Source organism: Abrus precatorius, unplaced genomic scaffold (assembly GCF_003935025.1).
Source record: "Abrus precatorius isolate BTA unplaced genomic scaffold, Abrus_2018 Scaffold10, whole genome shotgun sequence".
In the NCBI taxonomy this organism is placed as follows: domain Eukaryota; kingdom Viridiplantae; phylum Streptophyta; class Magnoliopsida; order Fabales; family Fabaceae; genus Abrus; species Abrus precatorius.
Window position 1 is genome coordinate 7,516,227 of NW_020874292.1, and position 15,508 is coordinate 7,531,734.

The window sequence follows — 15,508 nt, forward strand, 5'->3', positions numbered from 1 at the left end:
AGTTAAAAATAAAATTTAAGAATAAATTACATTCATATTCTTTTAGATTTGATAAAAATTCACTTGATATATATTTTTTTCATTACTTTTGCAACCCTAGATTTATATAATTTTATAAAAAAATTAGAATAATTTGTCTAATTAAAAAAGACATGCAGTGTTATATTGTTATAGAAATAAAAATGGAAAGAATTTACATAAAGAACCAGTACATTATTTTTTTAGTAAATTCTACGATATTTTAAAAAATGAGAAATATTTTATGTTTTTTTATATGTGAAACAATCGTAATAGTTGATTTTAGTAACATAGTTAGTAGTGTATTTAAAAAATATATAAATATTTTAAATATCTTAATATAATTAAAAAAAATATTTAATATTTTTTAAATTTAAAAATACCATAGTAAGTATCTATTTTTTTTATGCTTTTATTGTCAGTCAGGCCTAATGGAAAGTTGTGTTTTAGGTCGTGGCTTAATGGAAAGTTGGCTTTTTGGTGGTGGCTGTATGCCAAACTCGATCATGGGCCCGTTTGGGCCCTCTGTAAATGCATATTTCAGCAAGTAGCCCTCTGAGCTCACTGGACGAAAAGATTAGAGGCCTGCTTTAATTCAGCAACGGGTGGGTGGCCCATGAAGGAAGTTATTAACAGAGTCAACACAGGCCATTGAAAAAATTATGCTTGCTTATTTTTTGTTTAACGCAACAAACAAATTTGATTAAACACTTAATGAGAGAAAGTTAAATAATTTATAAATAGTTTAACTTATTTTTTACCTCAAATTTAAAATATATGTATAATATATAAATATATGTATATTGTAGAATTAATATTGAAGAACGAGAATAAAAAGAATAATCACACCAAAAAATTTAAGTACATAAACCATTACTATCAAAAGAAAAAAAAAAAAACCTTAACCCAAAAAAGAATATAAAAGAAAATCCAATATAAATTACATTTTTTGTTAAAATAACTTTACATGTACTCCATGTGTGCGTTGCTCATGCACCAGAAGAATGAAATTGAATAAGCAAAATCTGGGATCAAGGAACAGCTTGAAATTACCACCCTATCCTTATGCGAATATCCCTCTCTCTAAACGCACCCTTCCCCAGCGTTGATTCGATTCTCCACGTGGTCCAATGATATTGATCCGTTGTGTCTAAGGCTATCATCATGTCCTGCATGATTCCACAGGCAACAACTTCCACCAGCGTCCAACGCATCAGAAATTGGCTTAATGACAAGAATACCCTCCCCGACGGTGGCACAACAAAATGCACCAAGGAACACCAAGAGCGAAAACACACTGTACAATTCCTGACGTGGGTTCCAAAGCACAGTGAAACCCAAAGACACAATCTGCAATGGTAGACCCACCAACACTGTAATGGTCAACCCATAAATCCTCGCCCTTAGGCCTTTGTTTATCACCAAAGATAGAACCCTCCAACACGAGAACAAGAACCATGTTGCGTAGACAATACCAAACCCCGCGAACAAAATGCTGTTGAGGAAAGGGTACCCACAGAGCACCGTTTCATTGTTCAAGTCGTCGTTGAGAACCATGTAGGTTCGTTTGAACAGCGCTGGCACACGGTTTTCCAAAGGGTTGAAGAAGATGAGCAATGTTTGAAGAGTTGCAGTGGGGAGGCACGTGATGCACACAAAGGTAATGGCCCACGTGTCATTTGGTGTCTTCTTTCTGGTGGAGGCATTGAGGAGGAAGAGGAGAATGACAAGGAACGCGGGTTCGAAGAACCCTAGAGAGAGGACAATGTGGACCCTGCAAAGGTTGGCTTGTTGTGGTACGGTGAAAGAGGGTATGAAAGGGTTGAGATATGTGTGACGAAAGAAGGGTAATCGAAGGAGTTCAGTTATGGCCCAAAGGAATATGAAGAGGACAAGGAGGAACCGCACGGTCCAAAGAGAGTTAAAACCTTGCAAGTGGGTAATGGATTTTGATTTGAGGCGAAGGTGGAAGATGAAACATAAGGATAGTACCGATAGGATTATTAAGGCAGATATGAATGTTACGGTGATGAAGTCGAAAACTGAATTGAGGAGTAGAACTTCAGGCATGAACAACATGGATTGCTCTCTCTATTTTTTGTGAAGATATATATATATATATGTGTGTGTGTGTGTGCTTACATATATATATATATATACAATATATGTCTGTGTCTATTTTTCCATTTGCATGAGGTCTTTGATGTATATAGTTGTGTATGTCCCTTGATTGATTACCCCACCAAATGTTTTACCTGGATGAATGGTTTTGATCGAAGATGATGGGGTTGTGGTGACGCTGGCTCTGGTGGCAGCAGCGGCACTGGAGATAGATATTGGGTGAGATTAAGCATGGAAGATTGGGGATTGATGGTTTCAGGTGGATTGGCATAAAGGGTCTGGGTTTGACCAGAAGGAGCAATGGGAAATATATTAGGTTTTGCTATTTTTCTCTTTCTCTCTCTTCTCTCTCCCCACTCTTCCCAGCCTGGGGAGAATAGCTATGAGAGATTTGGGTTTTGAAAATGATAAAGCTGGAGGAGAGCAGCAGATAGAGAAAGAGCTAGTCTTATTTTATTTTTCTTTGTGGGATGCAGGGAAAGGGTGGCTTTGTGGTGTAACGAGGAGGATCCTTTAATTTCGGGGATCAGTTAAGAAGAACACCCTTGCATTCTCTTTTTTCGGTTTTCATGCGTACAAAATGTCATAAATAATAGTAAAAAAATTATATAATATTTATTTTCTAAATTCTCAGTGATATTTACAACCTTATATTGGCTAATAGCATGGTGACATGATATAGATTTGGCATATTTGGCTTGGTTTGTTCTATTTTGTCCCTATGCTTTGCTATATGTGATGAGATTTGATTAGTTTTCATTATTAGTGGTTATTATGTTATTTTGTACAATTTTTTCTACTCAATATGCGCATACAGGTATGAATAATAATTGATTACGTAATCTTGTTAATTTTTTTTTTGGTGATATGTTGAGTCATTTCATTTGTTGTCTTTATGCTTATATGATAAGTTATAAAATAAATTTTGGAATTTGTCTAATAATAATTTACAAAAGGAAAAAACGACAACTAGTGTATGTAAATGCAAATACAATGCTTAGTTGTGTTGCACCCTTTTGTATGTGCAACAGCTAATTATTAGATTCAGTTACACACAAAAGATAATTTGCACATATTCTATTATCTGGAATTCATCTAATAATTTTAGGTTGGAAAACTATATTAATTTGGATTGTGGAAAATGAGTTAGACGTTTTGACTAATTGACCTGTAAGATTTTGACTCTTGTGGAGAAAAATGGGCGTACGAAAAAAAAGTTCTTATGGTTATAGCTTATACAAGGAAAGGAAATTTTTAAAATATCAAAAAGTTTTCACAGAAAAAATATTTAAAAAACTGCACCCACATTATATACTCTGCCATGTTCAATTTAAAAAAAAAAAAAGGATTAATGATACACTGTATTCAACACACTTTAGATTGAAGTTCTTATGCTAAAATACTTGGTTAGAATTTTACATTAGTTGGTGTTAAAAATTTATTGAAAAAAGTTGTTATGCTGATATTACAAAGGATGTTTTCCACATGTTGCGATTAATTTAGAACTAACAATACAAAATTGTCAGATTTAATTATGTCCTAGATGTTAAATATCTCAAAATAAAGAGTGAAGCATCTCAGATGTTCAATACCAAACGCTATGTGATTTGTGTAATGAGTAGGTTGAATCTTTTTTCTCACTTATTTTTCTTTTGTAGTTGCCCTGCAACAATAATTTTAACTAAGTTTTCTTGGCTTGCTTTCACATTGTAAAGCACATTTCTCCAACATCGCAGCCTATTCAAAGGGAGCCGAAAAAAAAAACTATAATATGATTTATATGGATTTGTCACAATGGAATAAAAGGTTTTCATTCACATTATGGATTTCATGAAGATTAGGTCTTGGATATGGTTTACAAGTAGATTTGACGAGTCTCATTTTATTTTTTTTCTTAATTTCTTAGATAGATATGTATGTCCTCCTCTACTCAATGTATATAAAAGGTGAAGCAGTTATGAATATAATTAGGCCCATTGAATCAGTCTTTAGGTTGATGGTGTTGCCGATAAAAAGTTTTGGATACACACAGAGATGAAATTTGAGGAACCTACAAAAGCACTTCAATATTTAAATTTGTGTGCATTCTAGCAAATTATTAGTACATCGAAGGAGAGTTTACTTAGTGCTATAGGTAATATTCTTTATATAAGGTTTAAATGCAAATAAGTCATTACTCAAATATATATCAGAGCGCAACCATGAGACAAGTCCAATGTGGCAAGAGCCTCTTAATTTTGATTATCTTAAAAATTTTGATATGAGGTGTGAGCAGATAACTTGAATTTTTTGCTCCAATTTAAATAACTTTTTAAAAAGTTCTTATAAAAGGAAAAAAAATTCAATATAAAAAATATTTAAAAAATTTATAAGTTAAAATTAATTTATGTTTTTTTATAGAAAATTTATTTCATTTAATTTCATTAAAATTCAAGAAAATAAGTTATTTTTAATTTACAAAAAAACATTTATTTATCCAATCTGGGTCTCAGTAGACTTTGAACTTCTTGGATAGGAGGAACCGTACTAGGCCTGGTTTTATTGGATTGGATGTAACCCATAAATGCAAAACAGTTGTTAAAGATTGTATAGTTAGAATACCTCTTATGCTCTTTTATTAATGAATCAATCTTGTTGATTAAAAAAAATACAATAAAACAAAATGCCGGCAACCTTGTTTTAATGAGCCCCGAAACAAATCCTGCTGCACTAACAAAGCTAGACTTTGATTAATTATTAATAAAGTTTGTTCATTTTAGTGGGGAAAAAAGTGGGGAAAGTGAAATCAGGGTATGATTCTGCCAACAACTTAACAGGCAATACACATAAAACCTACATTTCCAGTGATCACTTTCTGTTCCACCTATATATAAAATTTTTTGTTCTTTTCCTTTGTCCGTGTGTTGCGCACCTGCATCCCACTAGTGATAGTAAAAACTTGTTAATTAATTTTTGTAGTTTTTATTCATCTTGTGTATATAACATCATGCATTGTGGTCCAAGGCCAAGGATAATTAATAATCAATAGACATTAACGTAAATTCTCCTTTCTCACTAGACTTGAAATAAATTTTGTCGAATTATAAGTTTTGCTGAATTTGGAAATCAAGAACGATCAAGTTAACAACTATGAAGCTGATTAAAAGATCAGCAATACGATCAATTGGGGGAACAAATTAATTCCTTGTTGAGCTTCTTTTTACACACATATATATATAACACTTTCTAATACTTTGAACAATTTCTTATACTTGTGCTTCTCATTCTATCTTAATTCTAATAAAGAGAACCATAGCAATATGATTTTTCACCTAAAAAATTTTTTATTCACAGAATCTGTTTAAGACAGCAAGTGCAGAACATACTTCTTTCTAGTCAGGGACTAGAGGATAATCATTATAAACAAAGCTTTCAAAGAAAAAAAATTAGAATGAACTCATGATGTATAAAATACACAAGTTTTATTTCATTCAACGCATGTCTTCAACTATCAAGAGCCTTCCCTTATATAGAGGAGTTGGGTACAACAAGACAAGCACTCAGATAAGATTCTGATATAATAAAGTTACTTTAACAAAGTTATAACAAAGCCAAACTACTTTAAGTACATGATCACATCTAAAGTTACTTTTTAGTACATAAAGATGCTTTTACAAAAGTTAACAACTATAAAGTGACTTTTTGTTCTTCCTTCAATTTTTAAAGATAGGCTCATAACTCGGAGAGAGATTAGGGTCATCTTCATTGATCTAATCAATTTCTTTCAAAATAGATTCATTAGGATTTTGGGAATCCATAATCATGTCAACTTGGGATAACTCAGCTTCTATACTCAAAATTATTTGTCCTTCTCTTTCCTAATTATCAATCTTGCATTCTGATGAGATAATTGATGGAGCAACTTGTTGGATCCTATCCCATATGCCTTTATCATCAGGGTCAGGTGGACAGATAATATTCATTGGTTTTAAATTGGAACAAGTAGAATTCACTTTTATCATTTGATCACAGACTCCATTAGTGAAACGCAAATGAATTAACAAATCAGCTTGTTCAAAAGGTGGCTTTGCAGGATCAGAAATATCCTGTAAATTCTTGTAGGTATTCCAAAATCTGACCTGATTTTGAATATACAATAACTTGGTTGTTAGATGCTGGAAATAAGGCCTATGGATTATTACAACAGTTACATGTTGTGGAAACTAATCAGGAGGAATTTAAACTTCCTTCCATATACAAAGTCTCTCCATTTCTTTCTATATATCTCTTTTCAAATAAGGAATAAGTTGGTACCATTTGAGAAATTTCCATAACAAGGATGAGTTATTTTGACCATTATCAAGAAATTCAAACATCCTAAAGCTTGGAAATATTATTGGATAATGGAACAAGAGGGAAACACACCATAAATATCATAAATCTTCTTTAATCATGGGGTAATCCATTAACAAAGCAAAAATGTTCAGATAAGGAGCATCTGGATGAAACCAAGAAGATTTAGGTTTAATTCCATGATTATATAAAGAAAGAGCTAGGTAATGGAATATATGATTTTTGGCAAAGTCTTTTTATGTATTCAAGATTAATCCGACTGTTGGGATTAAATTTTGGTGAAAAATTGTTCAGATGTGGGTTACTGGTGCTGGCTTCAACAATGTTGAGAGGAAAAATTGATAGATAGATCTGAGTGGAGGTAACAATGGAAATTGGTTTTTTTGGACGAGACAACAGATTTGGGACAATTTTTTTTTCTCATTTTATGTGCTTAACAGTAAAATCATACCTGGAGAACCAATTTTTTAATTTGAGAATCTGAGGATTAGGTGGCATCTTATTTTTGAATTCAAGAAGAGCGAGAAATAAAAAATTATCCATTTGGACTTCAAAATTGTGACTTCAAATTTTTGAATACCATTTTTTACCGCAGAGCTTCTTTGTAAGTAGTATGATAATGCTTCTCAGATTCTTTGAATTGTCCACTGGCATGTCCATAGTATGCTTTTTTTCCATTAATTTTCTCAAGTAAGACAGCTCCCCAATAATGATCACTGGCATCTATCTGCAAAATCCTTTTATCATCTCTAGGAATCTTCAATGGTGGAGAGTTTTGAGCTATCTTTTTCATATGACAAACATCTTCAGTCTGTTCAACACTTCATGATGGAGGATTTTTCCTTAGAAGTCTTGATAAAGGGCTTGTATATTTAACTGCATTAGGGATAAAATCTCTAATATAGTTCAAAACTCCAAGAAATTTTTGAATTTGTTTTATAGTAAAATTTTCATCAGGAAAATTTAAGAATTCTTCAGCAATGTGAGGTTGGGGTTGATAATTTCCCTGAGAAAAATGCATTCCTAGGAAATCTATCTGGGTTTGTGCTAATTGAATCTTCTTTTCTGACTACATAATCCCATGAGTATTTACAAGGTCAAAAAACCTTTTGAGAAGGTCTTTATGAGATTCTGTGTCTTTTGAGAATAACAATACATCATCTATGTAGATAAGTATAATATCAAGAATAGGTTAACAAATTTTGGTCATAGCTTTCTGGAATAAAGAAGGTGCAACTTAAGACCAAATGGTAGAACTTTCCATTGGTACTAAGCATTAGGTATGCAGAAAGCAGTTTTATATCTATCAGAAGGATCAACACCAAATTGCCAAAATCCAGAATTTAAGTCAAATTTAGAGAAAATTATGGCATCTTTGATCAAGGTATGAAGAGAAGTAGTTTTTGGGATTGGGAATTTATCATCTTTAAGAGAATGATTCAGAGGCTTGTAATTAATCACTAACTTCTTTTTTTTTTCTGAGCTTTTCAGATCTCTTCTCAACATAAAATGCTTGACATGCCCATTCTGATTTTGTTGGTTCTATCAATCCTTAACGTAGAAGTTCATTGCATTCTTGTCTAGCCATCTGAAGATCACTATGACTCATTCCAGAATAAGTGGCTTTTGTAGGATTGATATCTTTATTGAACTTGAAAGGAAGCTTTATAAAAAACTCTAGATTGTTCCAAATTAAATTAGGATGAGAGAAATTCTCATGACCATCTGCACATAATTGTTTTAACTTTCCTTAATCTCAGAATATTCTTCTGGACTTTCTTCAAGAGAATAAAGTTTTAGTACATCAGTGTAGGGCTTGAAACTTCTTTTGAACTCAATTCCCTTGGGAAGAATCTGGAGTTTTTTAGCCAAACAATATGCGTCCATTACAAGACGAATATCTTTATTAGGAAGATAACTTCCTATGACTTTCATCCAGACTATACAATATGGGAAAAACTTAATTCCAATAGGCATTTTGAAAATTAAGTATGTTCTGAAGAGCTTCCTATCTGCTGATACAAAGAAACTTGAATTTTTGGTCCAACAATCTTTTGGGAGGATATCTAGATTTATCATTGTTCTCTATGCTCTGGTATTCATATAAGATATGGCTTTAATAGGAGTAGCATATTTGTTAGAAAGGACTTGTACTTCAACACAAGGTTGAGCTAGAGTTTGAGATATGCTTCGTATCTCCTGGGTGAAATTGAAAGGTATATATTCTTCCTCTTTACTAGAGGTTTCTGAGAAATCATGAGAGGATTCTTGTATGGCAAAGACTGTGTCCTGATCTGCTTCTTCTTATTCAGAGTATTTTGATTTGATGTCTCTCTCAACAGGATCTAATGAATTTATCAGATTTTGGGCTTTAAGGTCTTTTATTTGGGCTTTTTTTTTTTTTCGCAAAGTGACCTTTTTTCCTGCAGATGAAGCATCTAGTGCTTTTATTTTTTTTCCTCTCTTGTTTTTCTTCTTGAAGAACTTCATTTTTTTCTTCTTCTTTTTTCAGAATTTTTTTATCTTCCACTTTTTCTTGGATGAACAAACACAGTTTTTTATCTTTGCATCCAATTTCAAGATATTTCTTTTTGCAAGCTTTTGTAAATTTTGACCTTTCATTCATGACATCAAAAATGAATAAGTGTGCCTTGCAAAGCTTATCAAGAGATTCCAATGTCTTTTGATAAATTTGTCCAAGACTTAAACTAGTCAAGTCTTGTCCTTGGCCAACAATCAGTTTATGGATCTCTGGTTGTAATTCTTAGAGAAGAAAGGCAACATATGTATTTTTTAAACTGACATCATTGTATCCACTGAAAAGATAGAAGCTTTCTACCATCCGCTTGTGATGTTTTTCTAGATCACTCTTTTTTAAAGAGCAACATCTCATTTCAAAATAATTATGTCTGATTTTTTTATCATAAAGATTCATGTCAACCACAAATTCTTGATGAATAACTCCAAGAACTTGGCGAGTATTTTCCAGTTAATGAAACTGGTCTTGCTTTACATTGCCAAGATTATAATACCATTTTTTAAGGGTGTCAATCATTCTACAACAGAATTCTTCAATGACTTTATAAGAATCTGCATCTATTTTCATGAATTGGGTATCCAACCATGCCCCAAAATCAAACAAGCTTTTTCTCCAATGTTATGGAGAGACATCATCAAGAATGAAATAAGGACCCCCATTAAGCTTAGATTCTTTTATTGGTTTCTTCCTCTTCTTCAGGTGAATCATAGAAAAATCCTCTTATATTAATGGATTATGTAGTGTTGACCATCAGCATTCTAGTAATATCAGTAAAATTTTCATCTGAGGACAATTCTTGCACTAGATCTAATTCACTCTAAATTTCTTCAGTCGTTGAAGATTCAAAAGGTTCACCTTTTTTAGATGAACTAGAATCTGAGTTATTGATCATATCTTCTTTTTCAACAATTGTACCTAAAAAAGGCATTTTTTTCTTGACTCCTTTTAGATGATTTCTTTGGCGGAGGCTTCTCATCTTCTGAAGAATCTAGATTTTTGTTTTGTTTGTCTCTAAAGAAGAAATATTCATATTTCCTTTTCCGTTTGAGTCTCGAGTAGAGGACCTAAGTTTAAGTCTGTATGTAGAGGGTAAAGAATAAGATGGTGCTGTATAAGTTCCTTGATAGAAAGGAGATAGACTAAAAGGAGAATAATAACTTGATTGTACAGGAGGTGGAACAAAAAAAAGATTTATTTTTGTTTCCCTATTTTGTTGCTTTGCTGCAATAATATCATCCATTTCTTGCAGTTGATTCTTTAATCTCCTGATTTCTCCGTCTTTTTTGTGGTATTCATTTCTAAATATTGCCTTTCCTTCTATAAGTGTTGCAATATCTATCTCCAATTTGGCTATTTGCTTTTGAGATTCTTTGTAGTATTTGTGAAGCTTTTCAGACAAATGTTGTAGCCTTTCATCATTTTTTTGGACAGATTCAACTATTTTGTCCATTTTCTGATCCATCCTTTTCAGCGGTAATAGACATCTCCTATATTCATTATAAGCATGCAGTAATTGCTACCTTTCTAACTACTCTACATGCTGGAAGTGTCGTTCTTACAATCTTCCCAAATTACAATGTCTCTTTAAAAAACAAAACTCTTCCGACCATATTGAAAGTTTAGATCCAACTGACTAGAGCTGAACAGGTTAAAGAAGCTCTCTTAGCAGCTCTCCACCACCAGATCATTTATAGACTACAAAATCATGCTCATGATTTGTCAATCTCAGGCGGAGCTCATGATAATATGCTCATAGTGGCAAATAAGGATGAAGATGATATCCTTTCCATTGTCCAGGTTCTAAGACAAATCTCTATGGATGAGTTGATTAAGCTAATCCCTGTAGAATGGACAACAAACTATGAGAAGATCATGCGTAACAAAAAACCAATACAGTATTTTGAAGCTACCTTTAGAAAATTTGTAGATGGTTCTGTCACCACAGTTTTCAAAAAACCTTATGCTGAAAGCAGTCTACCATCAAATTGTTTCCAATCTATGATGATCACACTTGGAGAAGGAGAAGATGGGATTCCTATTTACAGCATTCGAGCTTATGGTACTCCTATCTATTCAGATAAATTCAATGGACATTTCATGTAGGATGTCGATCCTTCTATGTGTGATCCAGATTGTGATTGATGGATGCATACTGAAGACACTTCAGAGGAAGATTCTGATGATAATGAGGACAACCATAAAAAGAAAAAGCCATGCAAAGCTCCTCCTAAACCTCGAAGGAAAGGCCCAGGATTTTCTCCCTAGGTAGGTATCAAACAGAAAAAAGAACCTTTTTCTATCTATCATGAAGGATTAAGAATCCTAAGGGAAGAAGGTCTTTTGTCAGATCCACCAAATGATCTTGACCTAATCACATGGCCCCCTCCTCCATCACTTTGCAATTCATTTTCCTCTACTCCAGAAAAAACACTTCAACCCATTCCATGTATGATATTTTTTCAAGAAGATTTTCCTTCTCTTGAAAGGAAAATTGATCCAGTTACTAAGGTCAACTCCAGACCCTTGGTGATATCTTTAAAATTTCAGGCTGATGGTGGCTTGAAACCTTTGTCTCAAGCTAAGGAAGTTTTAAATTGGCAGACTGAAAACTCCTTAGCTCAAAATAAAATCTTGAAAAAGATGGATCAGAAAATGAACAAAATAGTTGAATCTGTCCAAAAAATGATGAAAGGCTATAACATCTGTCTGAAAAGCTTCGCAAATACTACAAAGAATCTCAAAAGCAAATAGCCAAATTGGAGATAGATATTGCAAAGCTTACAGAAGAAAAGGCAGTATTTACAGATGAATACCACAAAAAGGACAGAAAAATCAGGAGATTAAAGAATCAGCTGCAAGAAATTGATGATATTATTGCAGCAAAGCAACAAAATAGGAAAACATAAATAAATCCTTTTTTTGTTCCACCTGCTGTACAATCAAGTTATTATTCTTCTTTTAGTCCATATTCTTTCTATCAAGGAAATTTTACAATACCATCTTATTATTTACCCTCTGCATACAGACCTAAACCTAAGTCCTCTACACGTAACTCAAAAGGGAAAGGAAAGATGAATATCTCTTCTTCAGAGACAAACAAAACAAAAAATCTAGATTTTTCAAAAGATGAGAAGTCTCCTTCAGAGAAATCATCTAAACGGAGTCAAGAAAAAAACACCTTTTTAAGGTGTAGTTGTTGAAAAAGATGATATAATCAATGACCCAGATTATAGTTCATCTAAAGGAGCAGAACCTTATGAATCTTCAACAACTGAAAAAGAATCTTATAAATCTTCAACTACTGAAGAAATTTAGAGTGAATCAGATCTAGTACAAAAACTACCCTTAGAAGAAAATTTAACTGTGGGGCTATGTCTTGAGAACTAAAGTAATTATCAACCCCTTTATTTAAGTTTGGATTCAGTGTGGCAACAGTTCTAATTTTGAGGAAGTTGAGTGTAGAAAAAAGCAAGCAAAGGGAGATAGAATGGTGCAAAGGAAATGTCAGAATTTCTTTTCAATAATTAAAACAATCATTAATCAACAAAAGAATTAGTTAGATGATAAAGAGATGTGACTTTTTTTTTTTTTACCATACTAGTGTAATTAAATATCAAAGTTATAAGATTAGTGTAATTTTTAAATTTTTTACACAAATAAAGTAAGTTACATTTACTATATACAATTTATTTTAATTTTTTAATTAAAAATAATTTTATATTTATGATATATGACTACCTTTTTTATAATTAAACATAAATAAAAAAGTTGATGCTGATCACATGTCTAACGTAAAATCATTTTTTTAATAAAATAAACAATCATACAAGAAAATTATCATTTTTCTCCGAAGTTGTATTCAACAAAAATAACTTTTATATTTAATTTTAATTTTATTAATAAAATAAAATATTTAAAAGTCAAATAAAATAGTTAATGTATTAGCTATAAATAATGATTTTCCACCTCTGCAATTAAGATGTTCATTAAAAATTTAAAATTTACACTTACTTTTTTAACAACACAATTAAAAGTAAAGAAGAATTTAATTTATAAAGTTCTTTTAAAATAAACACAGTAGTACAAGTATGAATATATACTACTAATTTTTTTAATTTTCCAATTTTGGTGTCCTTTATCAAACAATATTATAATATTTCTCACGTACAACAAAAATAACGTTATTCATTACTTATCCATCCAACTAGTTTATTTTATAGAAAATTAAAATTAAATATAAAATTCATTTTTGTTGAGTACCTTTTTGTTAAATATAAAAATCAAACACAACTTACTTAAGATTCAGATTTGGGGAATCCAATTGTAGAAAGTAGCTAATTCATCCACAGTCATCACGAATTGCTTAACTGGGTAGTATAATACGTACTTTTTCTGATCAGCTAATGCCTAAATCTGCGCTGGCTGGATCCTTTCATTGTTCGATCACTACCTTTTCCGTTCAAAACAACTGGTTTATCTTTCGTTTTTTCATTTTCTTATATATGTTATAATCATAATTGTCTTCACAATATATATATATGTGTGTGTGTGTCTAAAACGATTGTTGAAGGATAATTAATGTGATTAAGACCCCAATTAACTTATATGTGCAACGTAAGTATAAATTATTCAAACTCAATAGAATTAATTTGACATGAGCCAAGGGAATATATTTAGTAGAAGATAAAATACATAAAGAAAGACTTAAAGAGAGATTCAAAAGAAAGATTTTCAAAAGACAGCAGAAAGATGTCTCCTTTTGTAAAGAAAGAAAAGATAGCAATAAAATAGAATCTATTCTACAGAATATTTTGTCACACTATATGCTTCAACTTACTATCCTTCTCCATCAATGTCTTCCACTCAAAAGGAACTTATTGCCGAAAATGATGAAAAAAAAAAAAATAAAGGGACGAAAAAGAACAATAATTGAATAATTGGTAAAGCTGAGACGGTGGAGATCCACACGGCATGCTGGTCTGGAACTTAAACCTACCCACACTCAAACAAAGAAGAAAATTTTGAAACAAATAAATCATACAATAATTGATCATTTGAATGTTTGGAGATTTAAAAAGAAAATTTCCATTTTGGTGGCTCAATTTTCTTTGTTCTATATACATGTATCAAGGGAAGAAGAGCTATGATATATAGGTGCATATGCTCACTATTCTACGTACCTTAATTAAAAATCCAATATTTTGGCAATGAAAACCCTAGAACAGATCCTATATGTAGATAGACACGAGATCCTGAAACTCATCATTATAAATTCCGATCCAATGATTGACAACAGGCAACAACAGAATGATATATAGGACACTGAAACTGAAACAACCATGATAACCAGAACTGAAAAACATGTAGAACTAGAATTTCAAAACCCAATGATGGTTACCTTTTTCTGTTTTGTTGAAGACAAAGGACACATGTACAGTCAAATCTTTTCATCATTACACGGATCCACCACTGAATCACACCATATATCTCCACAGGTATAAAAGGGAAGACAAGACAAAGCATGAGGATAACAAAATGAATACATAAAATTGCAGTGCACAAATAGCTGAAAATTGCGAAAACAAATATAACTATATTAACTGACCCGGAGAATTTATGTATGTGAAGCTGATCAAGTGAAACCTCAGAGAAAGAGAACAGCACCGATTTGTTTTGTTTTCTTATGGAAGCTGTGATTGAGGGGAATGAAGCCTGGTCCGAGGAAACACTAACTCGATCGATAATCAAATAGAAAAACAAAATTTGCAAAAAAATCATAATATTATTATTACATATGAATCTGATAAAGTTTTGTAAAGATATGAGTTTGGTGTGAAGATAAAGATAGTGTTATATATGATCTCCTTGGACCAGACAGCATTCCCCTCAAAAGATGAGAGCTTCCCGATCTTTGTTCGTAGCTATATCTCAAATCTGATCTAGGCTTGTGATTTTGTTTAACAAAGAAGGTGGTATAGGTTGTGTTTGGCTGGATCCTTGTGATGTCTTCAAGAAGGCAATTACCATCTTCCTTTAAGTAGTGAAATGAAAAATGGGTTTTGCGGTATATGAGGAAATGCAATGATGGAGATAATCATTTGGTTTTAATAGAAAGTAAAAGTAACGCGCAGAGAGAGAGAGTAGGGAAAATGGGGTCTGGTGGTGATGGTCATTTCTGGAACACAGCTGTAGTTGTTGGGTGAGGGTTTAAAGCTGATCCCATTCTCTTATTACGTGTCTGTTTCATTTATATATATGATTTAGGAGAGAGTGAATGCAAGAGAATCATGCAATGAAAACAGTGGCTAGGATATACAATGAGTGGAGTCAATTCTTTCTACTCTGTACCGCAACGGTTGATATTTCTATCCTTAAACTAACTCATTAGATTCACTTATTAACTGTGACTGTCGTTCCCCGTAGAAGGTGTATACACCCACATGAATATAAGAGAGAAATAAGATAAACAAATTAAAATGTTGATATAATACGTAATGT

The 15,508-nt window shown here is 32.2% G+C and overlaps 1 protein-coding gene across 1 annotated transcript; it reads right to left on the reverse strand.

Annotated features, from left to right (window-relative positions):
• Window positions 1-1,101: 1,101 nt before the first annotated feature.
• Window positions 1,102-2,097, reverse strand: LOC113850778. Its single transcript, XM_027481322.1, has one exon. The coding sequence runs from the start codon at window positions 2,095-2,097 to the stop codon at window positions 1,102-1,104; it is 996 nt and encodes a 331-aa protein (XP_027337123.1).
• Window positions 2,098-15,508: the final 13,411 nt, after the last annotated feature.